The sequence below is a fragment of the Dermacentor albipictus genome, unplaced genomic scaffold, assembly GCF_038994185.2.
Source record: "Dermacentor albipictus isolate Rhodes 1998 colony unplaced genomic scaffold, USDA_Dalb.pri_finalv2 scaffold_14, whole genome shotgun sequence".
Taxonomy (NCBI): Eukaryota; Metazoa; Arthropoda; class Arachnida; order Ixodida; family Ixodidae; genus Dermacentor; species Dermacentor albipictus.
The window spans coordinates 8,923,683-8,939,313 of NW_027225568.1; the positions used below are offsets into that span (position 1 = coordinate 8,923,683).

Consider the following 15,631-nt stretch of genomic DNA (forward strand, 5'->3'; position numbering starts at 1 on the left):
TTTAACAGTTCCGCAAATTCTATCTTATCTCTTGAGCTGGACACTTTCATTTTTTTTTCGTTTCTTTATTAGGTGCTTTGTTACTTGGGAGAGCTTGCCTACTTGTTGCCTTGGTGCCTTGCCTCCCGCTTCAAGTGCTGCCACTGAAGCCAACCTTGTTATGGTTTCATTCATTACCTCTATGTCATCATCATCTCTCTGTTCTAAGGCTGCAAATTTGTTTGAAAGTACCAGCCTAATTTTTTCTGCTTTACCCTTACTGCCTCTAAGTTGACCTGTTTCTTCTTGACCAATTTTACTCTTTCTCTGTTCATATTCAGGTGAATGCTAGCCCTCATTAACCTGTATCACTGCACTTTACTTTACCTATCACTTCTACATCCTGCGCTATGCTGGGATCGGCAGAAAGTATGAAATCAATTTCATTTCTTTTTCACCATTACGGCTTTTTCAGGTCCACTTTCTGTTGCTACGTTTCCTGAAAGAGGTGTTCATTATTCGTAGCTTATTCTTTTCTGCGAATTCTACCAGCATCTCTTTTTGAGTGTTCCTAGAATCCACGCCGTAGTTGCCAATTGCTTCTTCACCAGCCTGCTTTTTTCCCACTTTTCCATTGAAGTCACCCATTACTACTGTATACCGAGTTTGCACTTTTCTCATCGCTAATTCAACATCTTCATAAAACTGATCTACACCCTCATTGTCGTGACTGGATGTTGGAGCGTAGTCTTGTACTACTTTTAATTTATACCTCTTAAGTTTTATTATGACTTCAGCTACCCTCTCATTAACGCTGTAGAATTCGTCAATGTTGCCCGCGATGTCCTTAGGGATTAGGAATCCTACCCCGTATTGCTTCTTATCTGGGAGACCTCTATAGCAGAGGGCATGTTCGTTATTGAGCAATGTATAAGTATAACGAGTTCTTCTATTCTCACTAAGGGCGATTATATCCCAAACAATGTGTGATTGTTCCTTGAAGAGACCTGCTAAGCCAGCTTCACTCGACAGAGTTCGGCACTTAAAGGTTGACAGGGTCAGTTTCCATTGGCGGCCTGTCCGGACCCAGAGATTCTTTGTGCCCTCTGCTGCATTACAGGTCTGACTGCCGTCTTGGTCAGGTGCTCCGCAGCTGCTGGGGATTGAGGGATTTCGGTGAATTGTAGGGATCATTTGGGAGGTGGTGGCCGAATACTGCACCAGGGAGGCCAATTCCTGTTCTGGTGAGGGAGTGTCTTTGTAGAAGCTTAGTGAGCCTTCTTAATTTGGTTGTACCTGGATTAGTATAGCCCCATTCACTCTCGGCATCTATTGCCGGTGTCAGGCGCCACTCCAAGCCTGCAGATGTAGTACATTACATCTGCAGGAAGATTTGCATTTCGGCACAATTCGCTAGGGGAGTGAGAGTAGCAGTATTTGTTAAATATGAATCTAGCAGCTAAATACTGTACTCGATCTAATTTGTGACAATTTATTGCCGTGTGTAGGTCCCACACTATTTTTGCATATTCAATAATGGGTATTCTTTTTTTTATTGTACCCTCAGGACCGAAGACCGAAGTATTACAGAGGGGAGTGGTTAAAAAAACATACACAAGTAAATATCAAAGCAGCAAGAAATGGTTAGTTATAACAGGAAAACTAATTAGTTAATTGTGTCCAGGAGTGATGATGTCTGATAAGGTCGAAAGAAACATTGAGTTGTCCTTGACTGCAACAACTGCGCCGGAAAGGTGGTTCCATTCCTGAGAGGTCCTTGTAATAAATGATTTGTTACAGCTTCTGGTGCAGTATTGAATGATTCCAACCTTATGACTATGATCAATGCGAGAGGAAATGTAGGTAGGTGATGATATAAGACAATGGTGTAGGTAGGAATTGTGCAAGTATGCTAGTTTCTGAAATAAAGCAAGGCGAAAGCACTTATGCCAGGCTGAGAAAGGAGCAAGTAGCAAAGAGTTTTTCATGGCAGTTACGCTTTATGTGCGGTTGTAATTGCTATGAATGAAACGTGCGACATTGTTTTGGATTAGTTCAAGTGATTGAATAAGGGTTTTGAGGTGGGGGTCCCAGATAGATAAGGCATACTCCATTTTACTCCTAATAAGCGTTTTGCGTAGGATTAATTTTAATGATGAAGCAGCAGAAGAAAAATTTTGGCAAAGATAACCCAGCATGCGGTTAGTATTGTTAATTACCTTATCAATGTGCAATGACCAGGAAAGTGACTCTAGGGAAGTATCATTAAGGTAATAGTTCGGCGGAGGAATATTATAGAATGTGAGTTACACGCATACCTTTACATTTAGTTACGTTAAGTTGTATTAACCATACATCAACCAGTTAGAGATGTTATTTATATCGTCTTGTAAGAATTTATCATATTTGTCCGAAATTTCACAGAGGATAACAGTCATCTGCAGAAAGGTAAATATTAAAAAAACATCATTGGGTAAATCGTTAATGTAAATTAAGAAAAGAAGAGGGCCTATAGCTTATCCTTGGGGAGCACCAATGGGGACATATGATTGTTTGACACAGCATACTGTGACCGATTAAGGAGAAAATGGTCAAGCCACGCAAACAGGTTGGATGAAGATTAAGTTTACTAAGTTTAAATAGAACTAATTTATGACACACTCTGTTGAAGGCCTTGGCAAAATCAAAGAAAACACAGTCTGCAAATGAACCTTTGTCGAGAATTAGGTGAAGGCTGTGAGTAAAAGAAAGAAGTTGAGTTTCACAAGAAAAGTTTTTTCGGAAAACATGTTGTGCTTTTGTGAAAAATGAATTATTGTCTAAGTGCTTTGCTAAATGTGAGTACAAAATATGTTCAAGAACCTTGCAAGGAATGCTGGTGAGGGAAATAGGGCAGTAGTTGAGGGGCGAATGTTTGCTTCCGGACTTGTGAAGTGGGACCACCTTCCTGACCTCCCAATCTGCAGGTAGCAGGTGGGTATCTAAGGATTGCTGAAAAATTTTTGAAAGCAGAACAGATGAATAAACAACAGTATTTTTCAGGAATTTCGCATTAACGAAATCAGCACCAGGACTTGATGATAGCTTCAGATATTTACCTAATTACATTTTCGACCCCAAGAGGTTAAATGATAATAAAGTCCATAGGTGGATAATTGCAACACTCGAGAGTTGGAAGCACAGGGTTACTACATACGACAAAGTTGTTACAGAACACAGAATTAAGGATATGGATACATACATCTTTGGGTACCGGTGAACCACTGGAATCAATCAACGTGACTGAATTATCTTTGGAAGGGTTAATAACACGCCAAAACTTCTTAGGGTCATTTGCAAGCATTGTGGGCAAAGTGTGTACTTGGAATGCCTTTTTCACAAGTTTTATAGCTTCCGTGTAAGTAATGTTCGTCTCCTTATCAGCGTCCCATTTTGATGCCAGTGAACTTTTATTCGCTATTCGATACAGTCCTTTTTTTCAGTTGGAAAGCCTTTTGAACTTGGAGGTTGAACCGGGGTTTCTTAACATTGTAGGATATTACCCTTGACGGAATAAACTTGTCGGTATGGTATGGTATGAAGAACTTTATTTAGGTCCTGAGGGATCAGTCTGGGACTGATGCGGGCCGCTCCCACGTCGGGACAGAGAGGCCGAGCCCCTCTGCCGTCACACGGGCCCTCTGGACAGCCCTGAGTTAGTCCGCCAGCACTTCACTGTGCAGCATCCGCTGCCACCACTGTTCACCTCGAGAACCATCACCGGCCAACGCCAAGCAGCGCCACAGTGTGTGTTGTAAATCGAGCAAACCCCCACACTTAGTACAGTAGACTGAAACCCCGCAGTCTGGATTAATATGACTCATGATGACCGAGTTAGGGTACATTCGTGTGTGCAGAAGCCTTAATGTAACTGCCTATGGCCTATTTAATTTAGAATGTGGCAGGGGGAATGCCCTACGCCCTGCACCCTAAGTAATAGTGCTAGGTGATTTCATTGTAGGTTAACAGTTGGTCCCTGTACTCAGGAGCAGGAAATCCAGTCCCTTCAGGGAGTACATGGCACACTAACCCTCTTGCTTCCCTGTGCGCCACTTCGTTGAGGTTACGCGGGGCTCCCTCCAAATTCTCCTTATGTGCCGGGAACCAAGTAACTGTATGCGAAGTGATATCCCTACCCTGCAGCAGTCTGTTAGCCGGTTCCGCAACAAGTCCTCTCGAGAGGGCTTTAATCGCAGATTGCGAGTCACTAAACGCCAAAACTCTTCTTGAATCAATTAGAGCTAGAGCAATAGCCACCTGTTCATCAACCCTTGGATCTTTGGTATCAATGGAAGCGGCATTTCTAACGCTCCCTTTGCCATCTACCACCACCACCGAATAAGCATTTTCACCATTAATCCACGCGGCATCAACAAACACACACTCTTCCTCCTGATCCTTTGCCTCTCGCAACAAAGCCCTAGCTCTCACGACCCGCCTCCCTACATTGTGCACGGGATGCACATTCCGTGGAAACGGACGACACATGATATTTGCCCTAAGGTTCACATTCAACTCGTACAGGGGCGCCCGATCATGTTACACAGCCACCGATTCTTCAATTGACTCTAAAATATACCTACCTGCTGGTGTACCAGCAACCACTCCCTCTGTGCAGTACGCTGAGCCTCTGCAATTTCATCTAAACTATTATGCAAACCCAGTCGTAACAACATATAGTTTGACGTAGTCATAGGCAGACCAAGCGCAGCCTTGATGGCTTTTCTGAATAATGCTTCCAATTTATTTTTATCCCCCCTATTCCAATTTAGCATAGCTGCCACATACGAGAAATGACACATAATAAATGCGTGAACTAAGCGCATCACACCTTCTCCTAAACCCCTATGCCTATTAGATATCCTTATACGTCTTATGGCCTCCTCCGTCTTCTTGGTAATACGCTGAATGGTTCTAATGTTCGATCCGTTCACTTCAAGTACAAAACCCAGTACCCTGATTGCTTCAACTTAGGGTATCACCGACCCTTCCCTAGTATGAATTCTAATGCAAGGCTCAACTTCCGGTACCCAACCCTTCGGCCTACGACCTAGCTTCTTAGATTTGAAGATCAACAACTCCGACTTTTTAGTGGAGCACTTGAGCCCCATGAGACCCAGATACTCCTCCGTAAGCGTTACCACCTTCTGCGGCCTATCCTCAAGCTCTCCATCACTACCACTGACACTCCATATAGTAATGTCATCTACATAGATAGAATAGCCAATATCCTGGACAGTGTCCAGTGTATTAGCCAACTTCGACATCGCCAGATTGAATAACATAGGGGAGAGTACGGATCCCTGTGAAGTACCACAGCAACCCAATTTAAAGACTTCCGACTTTATCTCCCTAAACCTGAGACGTCCTTCTATCCACAAGGAAAGCCTCGACAAAGTGGAAAAGCCGCTGCCCCATATTCAAGTCCGATAGCACCCGTAGAATGAAATAATGTTGGATTTTATCGAAACCTTTTTCCACATCAAGTCCAATTAGTGCCTTAGTATCCCTTGTCCACCGGTCAAGGAGCTGATGCTTAATCCTGATCATAGCATCCCGAGTCGAGAGGCCGGGCCGAAATCCTATCAGCAAGTGCGGAAAGACCTCATCGCTCTAAACATAACGCGTTAGCCAATTTAAAATGACATGCTCAGCGACTTTCCCCAATCACGATGTCAAGGAAATGGGTCTGAGATTTTCAAGCCCTATGGCCTTCCCCGGTTTGGGTATCAGAACAGTAGTTGCAAGTTTCCACTCTTCCGGGAAAGAGCCTTCCTTCCATCGGCAATTGATCTCTTGCGTAAAGAACTCAATTGACCCTTCGTCTAAATTATGTAACATTTTATTCGTAATGCCATCCGGCGCTGATGCCGATCGACCATTAAGATTCTGCAGCGCCATCCTTATATCGCTTTCAGTAAATTCCTCATCCATAGCTGCATTTTCGTCCCCACTATATTCCAAAATCACGTCAGGTGTATCGTGCCAGGTCTCCAACGGAATGTACCTCTCAGCCAAATCCTTCAGCAACTCCTGCTCCGTAGTGTTCCAACATGCCTGATGGACCAGCTTACCTATCACAGTCCTCTGATTAGATTTAGTGTTTGTCTCATCTAGTAAACATCTGAGCAAACTCCAGGCACCTCCCCTCTTAATGCGACCATCAATAGAATTGCATACTTCATCCCATTGCTGCTTGTACAGTACCTGACAATGGTCTTCAGTTTCCTGATTACCGTATTTACTCGCATAATGATCGCACTCGCGTAATGATCGCACCCCTAAAATTTGTCGTCAAAATTCGATTTTTTTTATTTCCCGCGTAATGATCGCACCCCGAACTTGCCGCAGCGATATGTCGTATGCTAAGTCTAGCGAATAATGATCGCGCTTACCACCTGTCGAATGCTACGCGAACGACTCTTCAAGACAAGCCAAGCGGCCTGCACGCACTAAACATTCTTAAGTAGATGCCTCATTTCATTACTTTCATCACTTTCCGCACTTCCATGACAAAATGAGGTACAACCAAACTTGCCTTTATTATGGGTTGGCTTTATAATGGCTGATGTCAACAAAAACAATAAAGGCGCATTTCGATTCTTTTCATCTGCTTTTGCACTCGTGAGCACGCAACAAATCGCGCGCGGCAATGATAGTAGCCACGTTTACTCTGATACGTTAAAAGTGTGCCCTATTCATACGCCGACGCTTGTAACACAGCTAAGATATTCGCCCACCCTTAGCGGAAAGTAGTGAAGACAGATGCCGCAGTTTCCGCAGCATGCCCGTCATGTGTTTCTGTCACTGGCAGCTAAGCGCGCCCACCTATTACTGTCCCCTCAAAGTGGACATGGCTACGTTATTGCCGCAAACTTGCCGATATTAACGATATTATTCATCACTAATACGGAAGAAACTGTTTCAATGCACGTAATGTACTCACGAGAAGAAAAAAAAAAAATCGCGTTCGGCGCGTTCGGCTCGCTCCGCTAGCCGCCATTTTTGTTTTGGTGTCCCGCACCCGCAATCTCGCATCCCGCAGCAAACGCGGACGAAAAAAAAAAATTTTTTTTTTCCCGGGAAATTTAACCCGCGTAATGATCGCACCCCTGAATTTGCTTCAATTTTTCTGACAAAAAAAATGCGATCATTATGCGAGTAAATACGGTAACCACTGCTATACGCTTTCTAAGCCTTCTATTCAATCTCTGACCCTTCCATCTCGCTAACATCGACTGCTTCGCTTCCAACAAATGTGCCAGGTGACTATCCGTGTGTTCTGTGTCAATATCGGTCTGAACCTCTTTAGTGGACACCTCAACGTCACTTTTAAGCTGACTAGTCCACTGTTCCAAGGTCAACTCATTTCCCTCATCTTCGATTCTCTGCGCTCTTCGTTTCCTAAATGCATCCCAGTCAACCATCCTGAATGTGCACTCCTTTTTATTAGCCACTACCAAAGTAATCATAAGTATGTAATGATCGCTACCAAAATCTATATTAGAATTGGACCAGGGCGAATCCACCACCCCCCGAACAAAAGTGAGATCACGTGTCGAATCTCTACATGTCGACGTGCCACATCTGGTGGGATACGAAGGGTCTGTAATCAGAGTTAAATTCAAGTCTAGTGCCTGCTGCCATAATCTCTCCCCCTTAATAGTGCTATAAACATACTTCCACACAATATGGTGCATTGACGCCCCCTCCAATAAGCAGCGGTGCATCCTTAGCCAGATTGGTTGCCTTGGTCAAGAGAGATTTGAAACTCTGCTTCGTGTCCCGGGGGCTACTGTACAGGTTAAGCAGGTAAACTCTCCTCTGACATGACCTTTGCCGAGCTAAAATTTCCTCCACCATAATATATTCAATCTTGCAATTCGCCATGTGAAGGTCATGTGTAATATACGCCAACCTCCTATTAATGAGAGTAGCGAGTCCTCTGCCCTGTTCATTATCCTTAACTTCCGCTTTTAAATCCATTAAGGTCACGTTAGATGCCAGTGTTTCCTGTGACATGATAACATGTCGGTGAGCTCATGTATATTATTTTTGAAATCGGTCCAGTTCTCATCAACTGTGCAATCATCAAATTCAAGAAAATTAGCTAGTTTAATATTAATATCGTCAAAGTTTGCCCTATCATAATGGAAAATTTTTTTTCAACAATTGGTTTTATCACAGGAGATGATATGTTGAAAGAAAGACCCAGGGGATTGCTTAAGCCCGATAAGCATGAAACATTGGTAACTATGTCAGGATGAGAGCATAAGATTAAGTCAAGGAGGTTAGCAGCGCTTTCCGAGATCCTAGTTGGTTCTAATACTAATTGTGTTAGGGAAAACACAGAGCATAGATCAAGAAAGTTGTTACTTCGTGAAGAGTATGGATAACAGTGCAGAGGTTCAGTAATCCAGCATATGTTGGGGAAGTTGAAATCCTCCAATAATATAATGGGGTTCAAAGGATGCCGCAAAGTAAGGGTGTTAAGCACATAGTGAATCTCAGCGGTGAAACTCTTATTAAGCGGTCTTATTAAGGTCTTATGTGCGAGGATTTTTAATTCAGGTGTACCACTGTGTAAGTTGCGCTTAAAATTCCATAGCACTCTACTGGCTTTATTGCATACCATATCTATGTGTGCATTCCACCTGAGGTCTTCGGTAAATAGTACACCTAAGTATTTATGTTGAAAAACCTTTTTCAGTTCAGTGTCGCGAATTTTGTAGCTGCTAGCATGAATAACCTTTTTTCTCGTTATGGACATTGACACAGATTTATTTGGGTTCAGCATCATTTGCCATTGGCCACACCATTCCGTAATTTTTTGTGAACTAGCCTGTAATTCTAGTTGATCGTCTAGTGATGTTGTTGTATAACACACAATCTTCTGCAAATAATCGTGGCGGAACAGTTGTACAATTTGCAAGATCATTAATGAATATTAGGAATAGGAGGGACCCTAGTACACTGCCGTGAGGTACCCCTGACAGTACTTGTAGGAGACTTAATTCACAGCCACCTATTTCGACTTATTGTTCTCGTGACTGAAGATAAGATTTGAACCAGTTAGTGATATTAGAATTTTTAAAGAAACCATCAATTTTCAACAACAATTTTTGGTGGGATACTTTATCAAATGCTTTGGAGCAATCTAAAAAATAGATCTGTCTGTCCACGGTCATTGATTGTTTCAGAGATGTTATCAACTAATTCAACAAGTTGCGTTATTGTAGATAGACACTTACAGAACCGATGTTGAGTTGGTGACAATAAATTGTGTTTTGAGATCATTTGAAAGGTGTTCACTAATAATATGCTTCAGTAACTTAGAGCAGGTGCTCATAAGAGAAATGGGCCTGCAGTTTCCTATGTCTGTTGTGATGCCACCCTTATGAATAGGTACAATTTTGGCCTCATTTGTTAATGCATTGTTGTCCAGATGTTGTTCAGCTGGCTCGCAACTAGTGGGATCCCCAGTCCAGAATCCCTGCAGCCCGGGCTAGCTCTCATGCCTGCTGCACCAGCTGTGGCTGGCTATACAGGTAAGAGCTTAACAGCATGGCTTCCCACTCATTTTGAGTAGGGTGTAGTACAGAGAGAAAGGTCAGTGTGTGGGATCACAAGTGGTATGGAAGCCTGAATGGAGCAGGGTGAAGCACATTGGAGGCATTCAGACTCTCCAGTGGTAGATTGTGCAATTCGATCACATTAGTTTAATTATTCGAAGTGTGCATTACTTACATGGGAAATCACTGTGTTTTCTAATTAACAAAGTTTTTCTAAATTTGTAATTATTAACATTAGGGCATATGTTCCACTTGCAAAGTTGAAGCCAAAAAGCAGTGAAGTCATATTCATTTAACAGAAGTCCTGTGCTTAGCACTAGGTGTGAGAAATAGTTTCTCAAATTTTGTAGCAAACTGAATTGATGTTCTAGCTAACATTGATAAAGTTGGCATGGCTTAACTGCACGGCTACAATTCTGCAGTTGAGACTTGTGTCCATGTGAGCCAGACATTGATGGTGATTATGCCTTGAATGCGCTACGTGTGTGGTACGTTTATAGATGAAAACTGTCCCTCCGGTCATGGTGCTCCAGGTGTTCTGGCATGTTCAATTTTTCAAAACATTAGCGTTTGAAGTATACAAGTCATGGGATTGCCCTTACTTTGGTTTGTTTCATGAACAGAATTTTGAGCATCTTATTCTCTCTTGTGCAATGAAATGGTGCAATTCAAATGTTAACAGGGTGTAGTGTGCCATGTGAAAATCGGTTCTGGTGCAGCTGTTTCTTGCATTTTCAGCCCTTATTTGTTCATATTATGATAAAAGGCATACAGCTTGTACTGCGTGGCACATAAAAAGTTTTGGCCATGCCTCTCTCTTCAATTTTGGCAGACTCGAGGATCATGGTTATGCGGCCAAGTTCTTGTATGGCCGTGGCTACTTGAACAGGGAAATTCAAATGCATCATTGCAGCTTCTGTGCTTGGTAAGGTTGCAGTGAAGGAGCCAACTGGCATCTGCAGGCACGTTGAGTGCTTTGTTGAAGAGGTTACACCGTTACTTTCTGCTTCTGAAATCCAGCGGACAGATATCGAAAGGCCAGTCCTTCATTAAAGTGGTTAGCAGAAGTGCTTTGCTAAAACCTACTGATTTCCTTCACAGTGCCAGTGTTAAAATGTGTACCTGCGGTGATGGCCTAATGGCTTTGGCGTGGCACTGTTAAGCCCTTCTAAGCCGAAGGGCGTGGGATCCAACTGTGGCTGTGAAATGCAAAAACGCCCATGTGCCATGCATTGGGCACACATCAAAGAACCCTAGGTGGTCAGGAATAAGTTGCAGTCTCCCTACGATGTGCCCCATAATCGTATCATGGCTTTGACATGTAACGCACCAGTTTATTTATTTATTTTTTTTGAAGGCGTGTGAATTGTTTGCTGGCTTTTCTTTCGCCCTCTTCCCTTTGAGTTCTGCTTTTAATGCCATGTATACTAAGTTCAGGTTGTGTATTTGTTGGCTGTTGTCAGAACTGATTTCCATTTCTTTTAAATTAGACTGCATGTTTATTGTAACTTTGATAAGCATGGCCCATATTTCGGCATGGCTACATGTATTTGCAAAGACTGCATTGCACCAATTCATTTATTTTATATAGTCTTCAACATTTCCCATTATCTTAACTTAGTAGCTAGCTGACAAAATCCTTCTCTTGTTTATCAGGGACATATAAACAGATGCAGTTCCTTTCCCACTTTTTGGAAAACCAACACAAATATGGAGCATGCACAAACTAAACCTGGTGTTAAGAGCCACTAAGAGCGACGTCGCAGCAGTACTTTATACATAATTGCACTTGCATGATATAGGTCAACTCTCCAGCTGGGAGCATGGCACCCATGAGGAAAAGAGCAAATGGCATTTGGTTTGAAATTTCAGCTCATTGCGTGGTGCGGAGAGATGTAATACCTAGCAGGCACTGATCATCAGCGAGCATCGTATGCACTGCGCTGGTCAGCTCAATATGGCTAGACATGGTGGGGGCCCTTTAAAGGAAAAAGGGAGATGTATAATAATTATAATTTTGTCTTGCAATTCTAAACACAGTGCTCAGCATCATAAATATGCTCAACAGCTGACTCTAGAGGTTGCATACTTATTGGTGCCCAATGATTTTCTGAATTAATCTCTGCAAGTACTTACCCCCCTTCTGGGCTTTGGACAAGCTAGGCTCATCCACATGTTTATGGTAAAAATTATCAAGGAAGAGCTGAGCTAATCAGGGGTACGTTGCATTTTCTAGCAATGCCATTGATGAGCCTTGGCATCAGTGCTTAGTCATGCTTTTGGTATGTGGTAGCACGCAATGAGGATACCACAAGCAGAAGAATATTTATTCTTTCTGAGGAGGTAAAACCTGTTGGCAACTGGATACCTTAAAAATAAATTGGCCATTTTCGTCATGATTCGGAACAATTGTGTGGCACGGAAGGAGTTAAAGTTGAGGACAATCATCATGTTGAGATTAAATTATCTAGGTGGCATCAAATTTTATACCAAATGTATTGCTTGCACTGGGCCAAGCAAGCAGTACTCCCATCATTACAATATTCAAGTGATCAAATGACAAATTAAATATGTATTGCTTTTATGTTCCAGTAAATGGTTAAAAAGTTGGTGATACCTTGGTGATTAACATATATTCATCATCATCGTCAGCCTTTTTTATGTCCACTGCAGGATAAAGGCCTCTCCCTGCGATCTCCAATTACCCCTGTCCTGCACCAACTGATTCCAACTAGCACCCGCAAATTTCCTAATTTCATCGCTCCACCTAGTCTTCTGCCGTCCTTGAGTGCATTTCCCTTCTCTTTGAACCCATTCTATAACCCTCATGGTCCAACGGTTATTTAACCGGCACATTACATCACCTGCCCAGCTCCATTTTTTACTCTTGATGTCAATCAGAATATTGTCTATACCCGTTTGCTCACTGATCCAAACCGCTCTTTTCTGTCTCTTAACGTTATGCCTAGCAGTCTGCACTCCATCGCTCTTTGCGCAGTCCTTAACTTGTTCTCAAGCTTCTTTGTCAGTCTCCAAGTCTCTGCCCCATATATCAGCACTGATAAAATGCACTGATTCTGCACCTTCCTCTTCAGCGATAATGGTAAGTTTCCATTGAGGAACTGACGATGTCTGCCATATGCGATCCAACCCATCTTTATACTTTTCTATGAATTTCCTTCTCATGATCAGAGTTCCCTGTGATTAGTTAACCTAGGTAAACATACTGCTTCACAGACTCTAGAGGCTGACTGGCGGTCCTGAACTCTTGTTCCCTTGCCCGGCTATTCATCATTATCTTTGTCTTCTGCATATTGATCTTCAACCCCACTCTTACACTCTTTCTGCTTAAGTCCTCAGTCATTTGTTGTAACTCATCTGCATTGTTGCTGAATAGGACAATGTCACTGGCAAATTGAAGGTTGCTGAGATATTCGCTGTCGATCCTCACTCCTAAGCCTTCCCAGTTTAATAGCTTGAATACCTCTTCCAAGCATGGAGTCAATAACATTGGAGAGATTGCGTCTCCCTGTGTGACCTCTTTCTTTATAGGTATCCTCCTGCTTTTCTTGTGTAGAATTAAGGTAGCTATGGGACCTCTGTAGATATTTTCCAAAGTATTTACGTAAGCATTCTGTACTGTAATGCCTCTATGGCTGCTGGTATCTCAACTGAATGAAATGCTTTTTCGTAATCTATGAAAGCCATATAGAGAGGCTTATTGTAGTCTGTGGATTTCTCGATAACCTGAATAATGACATGGATGTGGTCCATTGTAGAATAGCCCTTCCTGAAGCCAGCTTGTTCCCTTGGTTGACTAAATTCCAGTGTTGACCTTATTCTCTTGGAAATGATTTTGGTAAATATTTTATGCATAGAGTTTCATATTAGTATACCTAGAGAGAAATCTGGCTCTGTGGTCGTTCAACCATCACGGGAATGATTGGAAGTACAGGCTTCGGATTGGCATTCTATAGACTGGTGAACTAGTCTACAGGTATATTTTTGGCAGTTTTTGTTTCGCTCCAACCGCAACTGCTGTAACCTGGGGCTCTATAACATAAAAGTATTCCAATATGTTTTTATTCCAATCTCCTGACGTCAAATTTATGTAACCGCTGACGGAAGCACCAGGCGGTCACCCGGAGGGTTGTCTCAACGGACCAATCAAATGCTCTCCTCTTTCATAGGAGGTCACTTTTGTTTGCTTGAAAAACGAATAACATTGCCTACACTGAGCGGCTTTTCTTATCTAATTGGCTCACAAGAGGCAAGGAGCACGCTCAAGTGGAGAGGGATTCGGTGGGGCTCAGTCACGGCACTGAAAATCAATAACCGGATGACGAAGGGTGGTCTGGCGTCTGCGATTGGTCCGCTTTCCCTTACATAGCTTACGGTGGCTCGTCGAAAATCGAGGCGGCATGCAACGGAAGCTTAAGAATGTTGCTAAAACGGATCCTCAGCAAAGAAGAGTTGGCAGAACGAGGTCGTAAACGTGCCGAAAGTGCTCGAAAACGTTACACGGCCACGCAAGAAGTTTTATTACACGCAAATGAACCCATGCCCTCCGGCAGGTGCAAGTAGCCAGTGCCTGAGCGATCGGCGGCAGCCATCTTTTATTCCTTTCGGAATGGGGCAGCCCGCGGCTAGTCAGAAGAAAATTTCTCGTTTATGTGCTCATTGAAATGCGTGTTTTAGGACTTTGAGAACACAAACTTACTTGTGGTAGGCTGTAGACTAGTGTCGCAAAATGGGTAAGTGCAAAGCCTCGCCATAATGCTTCCGAAGCGGTACGTCAATATAATATATGATGACGAAATACTCGTAGGAGGCCACTAGCGTCCTAGCTAGCACTGCAGCAGATGTGCTTAAACGTACTTGAAGACGTTCAGCAATCGTGACAGCTGAGGCAGCCTTTCGAAAGAGCGAGAGAGTTCGCAAGTGCCTGTCGTCTGCGAGAAAAGTCTTGTGTTTGCAGGGAGCAGGCATCATAGCAGACGACACTTGTAGCACTCCGCTCAGGGCCGCAACACTTTCTCAGAATACGAAATTTTGATTTCCATAAATACTTCAGGAGTATTACTGTATACGTACTTGCGCGGTTGTTGCTGCTGTTGCAAAAATAAATAACTAATTATGCTTTGGCGTCAAATCGGGCACAGTATCGCACAAGTATGCATACCCTGGTGTGTCCTGGTGACAAACCATAGTAAACCATGCTTCCATCTCAAAGTCATACAAAGTTTATGTAGCGTGTTGTACATTATATAACATACTGCAGAAGTAAAATAAATCTTACGCGATAATATTTGAGTATAGCTTTGTTTACTGCGCTGCAAGGAAACGCCACTAGTCTAAAGATTGAAGTCAATCTGAAGCCTGTACTTCCCATCATTCCCATGTAGATTGAGGCAACGCTCATGAGAATCCCCGTAGACAATAGTGCCATATTTCCCTCTAGGGTATTTATTTAGAAACTCTGTAATTTTATATAATACTCGGAGTAAGCTAATAGGTCTATATATTTTCACTTCTTTAACGTCTCCCTTTCTGTAGATTAGTATAATGTTTGCATTCTCCCAGTTTTCTGGGACCCTTGCGGTCGATAAACACTTTGTATAATGAGCCGGCAGTTGTCCCAGCATTATGTCTCCTCCATCTTTGATTAAGTCGACTGTTATTCTATCTTCTCCTGCCGCTCTTCCTCGTTTCATGTATTGCAAGGCCCTTTTGACCTCATCGCTAAATATATGAGGAGTTTCTGTATCCTGTACATTACTGTTTCTAACTGAGGTAGCCTGACTCCTCTGGGTACTGTACAGGTCAGTATAGAATTCTTCCACTGCTTTTTCTATATCTTCGAGATAGCTCATGAAATTACCCTGCTTATATTTCAGTGCGTATATCTTGGTTTGTCCTATGCCATGTTTCTTTCTCACTGATTTGAGGCTGCATCCATATTTTACGGCTTCATCAGTCGTTCCCACGTTAGAGTTTCGAATATCACTTATTTTTGCTTTTTTGATCAGTTTTGACAGTTC

The 15,631-nt window shown here is 42.7% G+C and overlaps 1 protein-coding gene across 1 annotated transcript in view; it reads left to right on the forward strand.

Annotated features, from left to right (window-relative positions):
- Window positions 1–15,631, forward strand: part of LOC135913454 (uncharacterized) — a 31,459-nt gene that overhangs the window by 5,225 nt on the left and 10,603 nt on the right. The window contains exon 4 of the mRNA XM_070528792.1: window positions 1,547–1,622. Coding sequence (XP_070384893.1) covers window positions 1,547–1,622 — 76 coding nt within the window. The remainder of the gene's footprint in view (window positions 1–1,546; window positions 1,623–15,631) is intronic.